The 12,371-nt window shown below is 44.9% G+C and overlaps 1 protein-coding gene across 1 annotated transcript in view; it reads left to right on the forward strand.

The window, feature by feature from the left end:
* ABCA9 (ATP binding cassette subfamily A member 9) overlaps window positions 1–12,371 on the forward strand; it is a 56,381-nt gene that overhangs the window by 19,106 nt on the left and 24,904 nt on the right. Inside the window, 8 exon segments of the mRNA NM_001434972.1 lie at window positions 297–435; window positions 1,179–1,269; window positions 4,682–4,821; window positions 6,454–6,573; window positions 8,079–8,277; window positions 10,788–10,954; window positions 11,575–11,708; window positions 12,360–12,369. Coding sequence (NP_001421901.1) covers window positions 297–435; window positions 1,179–1,269; window positions 4,682–4,821; window positions 6,454–6,573; window positions 8,079–8,277; window positions 10,788–10,954; window positions 11,575–11,708; window positions 12,360–12,369 — 1,000 coding nt within the window.

Genomic DNA, 12,371 nt, shown 5'->3' on the forward strand with positions numbered 1-12,371 from the left:
TTATTAATTGATTTTGGGTATTCTTATTTACTGAGATACAGTTGCTTTCCAATGCAGTGTTAGTCTCCACTGTGCAACTGTGTCCATCAGCCGTGCGCATACATGCGGCCCCTCCCTCTGGGCGCTCCCTCCCCGCCCCCCGCCAGGTCATCACGGAGCTGAGCTCCCTGCGCTGCAGGAGCTTCCGCTAGCTGTCTGTTTCACACTGTAGTGTGTACATGTCCCTCCTAATCTCCTGACTCACTGTATATCGCACGAACGGGGAAAGCGATTTCAGGGGCTTTCCTGCTGTGCAGGTTTTGCTGTTGGATGAGCCAACTGCGGGGTCAGACCCTCTTTCGAGACACCGGGTGTGGAACCTCCTGCGAGAGAGGAAGTCAGACCACGTGGTCCTCTTCAGCACCCCGTTCATGGATGAGGCTGACGTCCTGGCTGGTGAGCCTTGGGTTTCCTTCGTGTATCTCAGTGACGACTTAGGGACCCAGATGGAACGCGTGTAGCGAAGCTCCGGGCCAGCTCCGAGGGTGTGGCTCCCTCGAGCCAGGGGGGTGGATGGTCCTCTGGCCGATCTGAGTGTCTTCATCTCCGAGGGCATTGTCCCAGCAAGGATTCTGATCCTATTGCAAAGCACCTCACCTGCTATAAAATACAAAGCATACTCCCCAAGATGTGTTATGATTTATCCTGTATGAAGGGGACTTCCCAGGTGGCTCGGCGGTAAAGAATCTGCCTGCATTGTAGAGACGCGAGAGAGGTGGGTTCAATCCCTGGGTCGGGAAGATCCCCTGGAGAAGGAAATGGCAACCCTCTCCAGTATTCTTGACCGGAGAATCCCCATGGACAGAGGATCCTGGCGGGCTACAGTCCATGGAGTCCCAAAGAGTTGGATACAACAGAGCATGCATGCACACATTCAGTGTATTCGGAATATCAGTTGACTTGAAACATCCTTTTAGTACATGACAATTTGTCTAAATATATTCAAGAATAAACTAACATATCACTTGATTTATCAGATGTCAAAGAACGTGGCTTACTTACGGCCAGAATTAGGATGTGCCTGTGTTAGCAAGTGGTGCTCCTAAAATACACTGTTTGTTCATGAATTCGTTTTTTTTTTTTAATAAATAGTGAAAAAACAACCTCTGAATACAATTTATTTCATTCTTCCAACTTAGATAGAAAGGTGTTTATGTCCAACGGAAGGCTGAAGTGTGCGGGCTCTTCTCTATTCCTGAAGAGGAAATGGGGCATCGGCTACCATCTAAGGTACAGCCCTTGCTGTGTGTTAGAATGTGCTGGAAATGTCAGGGGCATGACATCACTGTTAGCATGTTAACGTAGGTTGCTCCATTAGTAAGACCATTTCGAGAGAGCTATGTTAGAACAACACCAACTGCTCTCTTTCTTAGCTAGAATGAATGACTTATGGGATTGCAGACATTGAGAATATACGAATGATTAAACCAAGTCTTGGGTTTCCTTCGTGGCTCAGTGGTAAAGAACCCTCCTCCAATGCAGGAGACGCGACTGGATCCCTGGGTCAGGAAGATCCCCTGGAGGAGGGCATTGCAACCCACTCCAGTGTTCTTGCCTGGAGAATCCCACAGACAGAGGAGCCTGGTGGGCCATGGTCCATGGGGTCGCAAAGAGTTGGGCATGACTTAGTGACTAAATAACAACAACCAGTGAGATTTAAATAGTGTCTGGAAGATATGTTCACAACCCAGTGTTTGCTAAGAGAAATTTATTGACACTCCAGCCTCTCTCTTATCCTGTTTCTAATGTTTATTTTTGCCAGTTGTAGCAATTTCAATCGGAGAAGGCAATGGCACCCCACCCCAGTACTCTTGCCTGGAAAATCCCATGGATGGAGGAGCCTGGTAGGCTGCAGTCCATAGGGTTGCGAAGAGTCAGACACGACTGAGCGACTTCACTTTCATTTTTCACTTTCATGCATTGGAGAAGACAATGGCAACCTACTCCAGTGTTCTTCCCTGGGGAATCCCAGGGATGGGGGAGCCTGGTGGGCTGCTGTCTATGGGGTCACACAGAGTCAGAAACGACTGAAGTGACTTAGCAGCAGCAGCAGCAATTTCAATAGCTTCCTCTCTGTTCTCCCTAACTTCATCTTCCCTGTCATTTTTTTTCTTTCTCCTTTTAGCACTATTAAGTAATGTCTATCACTTACTAAGCGTGGACTATATTTTAGGTACGTCCAAAGATATTTACATATGGAATATTCATATAATCATACTTAATTCCCCAAATAACTTTAGAAAGATGGTATTATTATGCTTCTTTGACAAGTCAAAGAATTTTAATAATCTGCCCACTCTCCCGTCGTTTATACTGTGCTTAGTTGCTCAGTTGTGTACGACTCTTTGTGACCCCATGGACTACAGCCCACCAGGCTCCTCTGTCCAAAGGATTCTCCAGACAAGAATACTGGAGTGGGTTGCCATGCCCTCCTCCAGGGGATCTTCCCAATCCAGGGATCAAACCCAGTCTCCCACATTGCAATTTGGACCAAGATTATAGATGTGATGTAAATTACTCCCTATACTTCCCAGTAAAGTGTAATATTTCTTAATTAATTCAAGTCATTCCATCCCCAGTGACTAAATGGATCCCACATTATTCGCTCCAAGTGCTTTGTTGTTGCTCAGTCCCTAAGTCGTGACTGACTCTCTGTGACCCCATGGACTGCAGCACGCCAGGCTTCCCTGTCCTTCACCATCCCCCGGAGTTTGCTCTAGCTCACGTCCATTGAGTCGGTGATGCCATCCATCTGTCGTCCCCTTCTCCTCCCACCTTCAATCTTTCCCAGCATCAGGGTCTTTTCCAATGAGTCGGCTCTTCACAACAGGTGCCCAAAATAGTGGAGCTTCAGCTTCAGCATCAGTCTTTCCAATGAATATTCAGGACTGGTTTTCTTTAGGATGGACTGGTTGGATCTCCTTGCTGTCCAAGGGACTCTCAAGAGTCTTCGCAAACAACACAATTCGAAAGCATCAGTGCTTCAGTGCTCAGCCTCCTTTCTGGTCCAAATTTCACATCGGTGCACGACTACTGGAAAAGCCATCGCTTTGACTAGTGATTACCCACTATATAGGGGTTAAGTGGATCTCACATCATTCACTCTCAAGTGTTTAACTTGATCTAATTCATGATCCACCATAATCTGGGGGCAAGAGCTGATTGAATAAATGCCTCAACTAGAACCAACACAGGCTGTCCTCAGGGGGCCCACACTGTAGTGCCCTGACTCTGCCTAAGGTGGGACGTCTGTGTGCTGACGCATTTTAGCTGTGTTCAAATCTTATCTGCTCTTGAAGGTCTCTGAATGTCTTCTCTTGAACAATAAGCATCCTCTTTATTGCAGCCCTGAAAGCACTATTTTGATTGTTTCCTGAGGCATCTTAATTAACTTCTTTGATCCTCAGTTAAAAAAGTGAAACAATAATACTTACTTTACAGTGAAGGCTAAAAATATTGAAATGAATACCTGACAAGGAACCAGCTGCTCAGCTGGTTTAGCTCACCGTCCCTCCCCCTTCCTCCTGTTACACGCTGCCTCATATCTCTGTCACGTCCCCAGCTCCTTTAGGGAAGCCACCACATTCTCCCTGTTTGGTATCCTGAAGAGTGAGTCACACAGGGTCTTATAAACTCAGAATACTTTTAGCTACAATTGATTTTGGGGTTTGTCTCACCAAAGTCCCTTACGACGTCCTTGTCATTCTACAACCTCAGTAAGTTTCTTTTTCTTTTTAGTGTCAGATAAAGTCTCTGACTTTGTCTTTAAATTTTAATATTTACTTGGCTGCTCCGGGTCTTAGTTGCTGCATGAGGGGTCTAGTTCCCTGACTGTGGATCGAACCGGGGCCCCCTGCATTGGGAGGGAGCATAGAGTCCTAGCCAGTGGACCACCAGGCAAGTCCCAGCCTCGGTAAATGTCAGTGGATGTGACTAATAATAGGGTTTCTTAAATATAATGATTTCATAAAGAACTGTATATGTTCTCATCAAGAAGATGGACCAACTTTGACTTGAATAAATTTTGCCCCCTCCAAAAGATAAAATTAGCTAATATATTTTGAGGTTTACATGTTGCCAAGACCTATATGATTCCATACATACTGTGTTTTGTTATGTCTTCCAAAATTCTTGGAGACATGAGTATTATTTCCAATCACAGAGTAGAAAATAGATCCTCAGAGGCCTAAATCTGGAATATGGACCCACAGGACATGGGAACTGTGTTCTTAATGACTGTAGCAGATTAACACTCTTTGTTCCTACCACCTTCACTCTGGCTTGTAGAACTCATACTTTACTGCAAAGAGAGAATTCAAAAGTTGAGATTTTGAACAGATGGAGACAAAATCGCCATTCCCCCACCTGACCCCAGTCAAGATGGAGCCGGATATCTCTTTCTCCCGAATAACAAACCTTGAGCCCCCTTACCTGTCCTTAAGCACCCCTTACTGCTTCTCCCTCTGCAGGTTGTGTAGATTATACAGCGTGGGCTACACTGATATTTTTAAGGCTTGCTCCCTCTATTAGATTATACTGTTTTGTCTCATAAATATTAATGAAGCAACAAACACAGGCTAGGGTTCTTTGTATAGGTGGCGTTGGATAAGAACAGCCTTAACTTACTCTTTTTAAACATCAGTTTGCATCTGAATGAGACGTGTGATCCAGACAGTGTAACATCGATTGTTAAACACCACGTCCCTGATGCCAAATTAACAGCCCAAAGTGAAGAAAAGCTGGAGTATATTCTGCCTATGGAAAGGACAAACAAATTTCCAGGTAACAGAATGCAAGAGACCACAGAATTGTTTGTAATGATGTGTACGATCACTGTGGTGTTTAGAATGATGGCTGACATTCGCTGCTTGCAAAGTACGTAGCACTGTGAATTATTTATGACTTATTGTTTAATATTCCAACAGCACTTATGAGTACACTGAGGCAGGAAAATGATAATTATGTTTCAAGTTACAACATGTGCGGTCAAGAGATACAGGGCGACATCAAGCTACAATGAGAAGCATTAGGGAAATTTGCGTCGGGAATGCATGAGAAGGAGGTCCAGGCAGGGAGAGGTCTGGGCACACCCGGGCGGGGAATCGGATGGGAACCGAGGGAGCACGCAGTGTAGGCAGATGGTGTTATAAGCACCGCGACATAACGTTATAATCTTCACAATTCAACAGTGATCATGATCAGCCTATATGAAAATCAAGAGCTTTGCTGCAAACACGAACGGCTGGAGAGGCTTCGATTTCCCAATACGCTGTTTCATTCCCCAAGCATTCTGAGCTGGATTGCACTAAAAAGTGTAACCCATAAAAATGTGTTTGCTTTATTGCGTTCCAAGAAGTTGCCAACTGTTAATGGAAGGTCTTGGGCCAGTCTGCATGCTTGAATTAATAAGCCCGCAACAACTGTGGCTAATAAGGACGTACAGCACCAGGCAAGCTCGGCCGGCAGAGCCAGACTGGCTAGATTCAAAGCCCAGCTCTGCGGGTACTCTCCCTGTCACCCCAAACAGGTTATATTAGTGTACTCCACCTCAGTTTGACCATTTGTAAAAAGCGGTTCATATTAGTACAAACTTTATAGGGTTTTTATGAAGCTTTAATTCATTTACGTTTATTATAAAAATATTAACTATAAATCAGGCACCTGGAAAGATATCTGACAGGTAGCATCTCTGGTACTTTAGCAAGTTTCAGACACCCTCAGTTTCAGAACGTGCCACCAGGGAAGAAACAGAAAGAAACAATGCTGGCATTTAAAACATGACCCCCTAGTATTTATGACACATGCTCGTTTCAGATGCATTAAAAGTTGATGAAATGTATTCATTTTAGAATCAGTGAAATAATGATCATATTAACTCATACAATGCCTTTGATATGTGTATGGTTTGTGTGCATACGTGTTAAGCTGTGTCCAGGTCTTCTGCAACCCCATGGAGTGTGGCCCAGCAGGCTCCTCTGCCTGTGGGATTTCCCAGGCAAGTATACTGGAGTGGGTTGCAGTTTCCTTCCCCAGGGGATCTTCTGGGCCCAAGGATGGGACCTGTGTCTCCTGCACTGGCAGGTGGCTTCCTTGCCACTGAGCCACCTGGGAAGCCTAACAATTGCATTTTTAAAAAACACATTAAATAAAATAGAATACGTTTTTTCCCAAAGCCCCCCACATGTGTAGTATTCTAGGCATGAAAACAGAAATTTCTAGACTCTTATACCCAAGCAGGTCTGGAAACTAACACACTGTATCGTTTATTTTAGAAGTGAGGGACTGTCGACAGCACAGGTTTGTTTCTGATGAGTGTATTGGTCCTATCACAAGTGTTTTCTACTTTGAAAACTATAGTTATTATCAATCTCGTTACAACTGATATTAATTTAGTATTTTTATGCCTATTTTTAGACCTCTACAGGGATCTTGAAAGCTGTTCCAACCAGGGCATTGAGAATTATGGTGTTTCCATGACAACACTGAATGAAGTGTTCTTGAAATTAGAAGGAAAATCAGCTTTTGATGAATCAGGTAATAAATAACTTTTTACCTTGAAATTTCTCATTGTGTGCTACATTTTGTCCTGAAAACACACTTGGAATGACGAAGTTACACGATTTTCGAGGTCGATGATTCGATGTGGTCTTGGAAAAAGTTAGAGCAGATGAGAAGTCTACTTCTTCTTTTCTCCCCTCTTCTCTCAATGCTGGTCTCACCTCTTGAATTCTGTCTTTCGTCCCAGACATTTTACCAAGCCTGTGGAACACAGACCAGGTCTTTATGCAGCTCACATAAATATGCAATATAGTGTTTTTTGAATGTAACTGCTATGGGTAAAAGAAAATTAGAATTGTAAGTTGAAAGTTATTTTCTTGACATATGTGAGGATATTATTTCACTAGTAGGCTTCGCTGGTGGCTCAGTGGTAAAGAATTCACCTGCGGTGCGGAAGGCCCGGGTTCGATCCCTGGGTCAGGAAGACCCCCTGGAGAAGGAAGTGGCGGCCACTCCGGAATTTCACGATTGCTGTTGAAAGATCTGCTGTCAGTCTAATTGTTACTCCTTGGAAAGTTCTCTGCCTTTCTTCTCTAGCTGCTCTAAGCTATTTCTTTTGTCTCTGGTTCACCTTCATCCTGCTGTGTTTAGTCTGGCCTATGCTCTTGTCTTCTTTTCTTTTTTGGTTGATCAGGTGGGAAGTCTTTTTTATATACTTGATAACCTTTGTAAGTGGTGTAATTCACTTTCAGGGAGCATACATTCAAAGCATCAATTTCTCTAGGCTTCTCTTCCAAAAGAGGCAACTTTATCTAGTTTTGAGGCTTCCCTTGTGGCTCAGATGGTAAAGAATCCAGCTGCAATGCAGGGGACCCAGGTTTGATCCCTGGGTTGGGAAGATCCACTGGAGAAGGGACTGGCAACCCACTCCAGTATTCCTGCCAGGAGAATACTCCCAGGCTCCCATGTTAAAAATATTGTCTCAACCAATTTCATATCCTTCTGTTCTTCATATTCTTTCATATTCTCCTTGGTCAAAAATACTAAGATAGTTTGTCTCTTGCAATAGATTTTTCCAGGCTAAATATGGATTTCTGATCATTATGTTCTCTAGAATGAATTCAGTCCTTTAAAGCTCTGGATACAGAGCTATTTTTTTTTTCCAGAAAATACGAGATTCCTTTTATTATGTCGTTATTTCTTCTTCCTGTATTGTGTCTTTATATCTTTTTATTTTTTTTGCTGTGTTCCTGTCTCCTTAGCAGTTTCTCTAATGGTGCCCTGAATTAGATTATTTGCATCTTTGCCCAAGACTCTCTCCTCTGACAACAATTGCTGAAAAGATGATCCTAGGAAAATCTAAATAATGCACGTTGACATCACTGACTCAAGGGACGTGAGTTTGAGCAAACTCCGGGGGACAGTGAAGGACAGGGAGCCTGGTGTGCTGCAGCCCATGGGGTCACGGAGAGTCGGACACGACTGAGCGACTGAACCACGGCAAACGGCTCTTTACAAATGACTGGTTTCATCCTTTGTAGGCCCTGCAGTTTCGGAGCAGTTACAGAGTGGCAGAACCAACGACACAGGCAGCCTTGCTGAGCCGGAACAGGTCGTGTCGTCCTTCAGTGAAGCAAGCAGCACGGTCGGCGGCCTGGCCCTCTGGAGGCAGCAGCTCTGTGCAGTAGCAAAAGTCCGCTTCCTCAAGTTAAAGAGTGAAAAGAGAGCCCTGCTGGCCATGTGAGTACCTGCGAGTTTCAGGCTCATATGAGCAGTGTGCTGTCAACAAACTCAGGAGAGAAGAACTGCGATGCAAGAAGTTCCAGCAACTGCATGTGGTCTTTTTAACACAGAAACCAGGGTTTCTTTAACTTTTCATTTTCTATTGGAGCGTGTTGTTGTTGGGTCGCTGAGTCCAGTTCTTTTGTGACCCCACGGACAGAAGCCAGGCTCCTCTGTCCAGGGGATACAGCCAGTCAACAACACTGTGACAGTTTCAGGTGGACAGCGAAGGGACTCAGCCACGTGTACACGTGTCCACTCTCCCCCAGACTCCCCTCCCATCCAGGCTGCCAGGTAACACTGAGCAGAGGCCCCTGTGCTGTACAGCACGTCTTGTCGGTTGTCCATTTTAAACAGAGCAGTGTGTTCGTGTCCATCCCAACAACCAAGCATCCTTCCCCTCTCCTTCCCCTCTGGCAACCGTAAGCTCACATAGAAATCAGTTTTAACTGCTTTGGTGAATATGTAATTAAACCAGAGAAAGTTTGGGGTTTTCTTTTAATTTTGACAGAATCTGCTATGATCAGAGGGTTCAAGCAGTTTTTCAGAAGCTTGGAATTCAGGCCCTAGGTTCTAAGGATTTGCCTCTTTCCCCAAAGTGGCTCTGTGCCTGTTTTTATTTTAGCACAGAATTCAAGTCATTGCCTGGAACTTACCTGTAGAGTTCCAGGCCCTTTGTTAAGTAACACCTCCTTGCATGAGTCCTCTCTACCCAGGACTCATATTCATTAAAAACTATTTGTGAGTACTCCTGTACAACACTCTCTGCTAAATGTCTTATCGAATAAACCAGACATGAGATTTGGCTTTGGAGGGTGATTAGAAGTACACTGAAGGAGCGTAACGCGACAACAGCCAGGAGATGGAAGCCACCTAGCTGTCCGTCGGCAGATGAATGGGTAAAGAAGTCGTGGTCCCTAAACAATGGAATATCACTCAGTCATAGAAAGGAATGAATCTGAGTCTGTGCTAGCGAGGTGGATGAACTTAGATCCCTTATGCAGAGTGAAGTAAGTCAGAAAAACAAACACCGTATATTAATGTGTATATATATATATATGTGGAATCTAGAAGGATGGTACTGATGAATCTGTGTGCAGAGGAGAAATAGAAACACAGACATAGAGAACAGAGTTGTGGGTGCAGCAGAGGAAGGAGAGGGCGAGATGAATTGAGAGCCGCACCGACACACACCCCACAGCGTGTGACATAGAGAGCTGGTGGGAGCTGCTGCATGACCCGGGGACCTCAACCTGGTGCTCTGTGACAACCTAGGGGGGTGGGATGGGGAACGGGGAGAGGGAGGCTCAAGAGAGAGGGGACTGTGTATACTCACGGCTGATTCACGGTGTTGTACAGCAGAAACCAACACAACATTGTAACGCAATTATCCTCCAATTAAGAAAAAAAAGCGGAGTGCACAGTTAGACAATATCGTCAGCTGTAGCACTGGTACAAGAGAAATGATGTCCAAATGGGACCTCCCAAAAAAGAACCTTACATGAGGGAGAATTTGAATTTGGTGTAAGGAGATGGAGCATGTAGCTAAGGAAGGAAAGGAGGATGAAAAAGCAGGCAGAGGAAGCAGCTTGGGGATGGAGATACGTGAGGAGAGGAAGAACTGGAATTAATTTGAGTTAGCTGACATCCTGCAGCACGGGATGTACAAAAGAGTAAGAATATGTGTTGATAATACATTAAATAGAGCTAAGGAGTGTGGGCTTTATACAAAGTAAGGAACTAATGAGGTTCTTTTATTATTTTTGAATGAGTGATTGGTATAATGGACAGAATGCCAAGAAACTTAATTGCACAACCATGCAAAAAGATTTGGAAATGGTAGGCACTGGAGACAAGGAAAAGAGACCTTGAGGGCAGTTTGAAAGAGGTCAGGAAAAGGCTCATTCAGGTCCAAATTTGCAAAGTAGGAGAGAGGTTTTGGAGGCAAACAGTAATGATACGATAAGCAGAAAATTTCGGCCATTCGGAAAAGGGACATAAGGGAGAGCAATGAGTAGAAAGAGACTGGGGCTCAAGCTCGAGCAAATGAGAAAACGTCATTTACAGCAACTGGGAGCAGGAAGGGGAGGAGGTTCAGGCCGGAGGAAGCTTGGGCGTTGGTGACGTGCCAGCTGGCAGCGTTCCAGAAAAAGATGGCAAGCAGGGCTGAACAGGACGAAGAAGCGGGCACTAGAGAGAGATTTCAGAGTCGTCCTCAGCTGACTTCGTCAACTGGAAAGACGTGTTCCGAGGTGGAGGGGGAGGTGGTTTAGAGATGCACGGAGACCAGGAGTGGACGCACACGAGCCACCTCACGTCAGAAAAAAGAAAAGAGCGGGCGGAACACGGTCACCGGCTTGACTAGTGCCTGTAACTCATTTCTATTTGCGCACTGTTACCTGCTTGGACTGGAAAGCCCGCGACAGTTGCTACAGCTGAGTTGTTTTCTTTTCCCTTTCCTCTTGCAGATTACTGCTTTTCGGCATCACCTTTGGCCCTCAGCTTTTGGAGCATCTGTCCTATCGGTTACAGCAAAAAAGCTATTCTTGGGGGTTGTCTCCAAACACGTACTTCCTCTCCCCGGGTCAACCACCTCAAGCCCCACTGACCCGCTTACTGGTCGTCAACAGAACAGGTGAACGTGGGGCTGGACGCACCGGCTCAATGTCGATTCGTGTTGAGAGACTCCCCTAGACCATATGAACCACGAGGGGGAAGGAGTTCTGTATGTTTTAGAAAATTGTAGGTGAGGCCAAACAGGAAACGCATCCCAAAGGGAAAAATGCAAGGTAGGGAGTTTGTTTTTAAAAACGTGTTTTGCAAGTTTACTTAGACTCTGAAGCATGCTGCACACAGCAACACAGGAATTTAGGAAAGGGGTTACTGACTGGTTTCTGAGGTCTTCTACAGCATTTTTTAAGTACTACGCAGTTGTGAGCTTTGGGGAAAAAAAATACTTTCCATATTGCTAAGATGGAAGTTTAATATGGTCGAGGATTTGAATGTTAATTTTAAGTAGCAGTTGCACACAAACAGAAATGATAAGTAAACGCTTCAGCTGTAGGTGAAGCAAGTTTGACGTTTCCTTGACGCCAGAATGGATTTTAGTCCCACGGCGCTGGTTCTGCCTTTCTAAGGAAATCCTTAGAGTCCTTATTATGGTATGCTTTGTGTGACATCATTTACTGTTTTAAAAAATATTCTCTTTTGTGTTTTACTTCATTTTTGCTTCTTTTGATCTTACCCGCATGGTAGGGTCACGCATTGATGACTTCATACATTCACTGAGGCGCCAAAACATCGATTTAGAAGTGGACGCCCTTGGGACAAGAAATGGCCCCAGCGAGCCATCATACAACGGGGCCATCACTGTGACAGGCAACGACGAGGTATGCCGGGCTCCGACGCCCGTCACGTCAAAGATGGGCAGGAACGTGCGGTTTGAACAACGCACCCCAACTGACGCAAGCAGATGGGATAGTTCTCATTTTTAGAGGTTAATTCATTGTGCACATTCTTTATTTGTAAACTGAACGCATCACAAACAAAGCCTACTGCTGTGCTTAAGTGAAGGTGCGTTATGGAGCTGTATAGTGAGTGTGTAAAGTGAAAGTCGCTCTGCCGTGTCCAGCAGTTTTGAACCTACATGAAATTCTCCAGGCCAGAATACTGGAGTGGGTAGCCTTTCCCTTCTCCGGGATCCTCCCAACCCAGGGATGGAACCCAGGTCTCCCGCATTGCAGGCAGATTCTTTACCAGCTGAGCCACAAGTGTTGCGGCTAAAAATCGCGTGATGTATTTTGTTTTAGTTTAGGCATAAACAGTCACACAGCTAATGCTGTTGCAGCTGGTACAGGTCAAAATGCTGAGCTCCTTGCCGTATGCTGGGAATTAGTTGAATAATATGAGTCATGCTTCACGACACTCAGGCTTTAGCCTTCCTGTGTTGTCCGTCATTTGAAAGCTTTTCTACCATGTACTTTCATTAAATGTTGTATTTGCTTGCTGAGGACTTAGAATGCATATTTGCTATGCTTTAGGATCCCAGATTT

Source organism: Bos taurus, chromosome 19, assembly GCF_002263795.3.
Source record: "Bos taurus isolate L1 Dominette 01449 registration number 42190680 breed Hereford chromosome 19, ARS-UCD2.0, whole genome shotgun sequence".
Lineage (NCBI taxonomy): Eukaryota > Metazoa > Chordata > Mammalia > Artiodactyla > Bovidae > Bos > Bos taurus.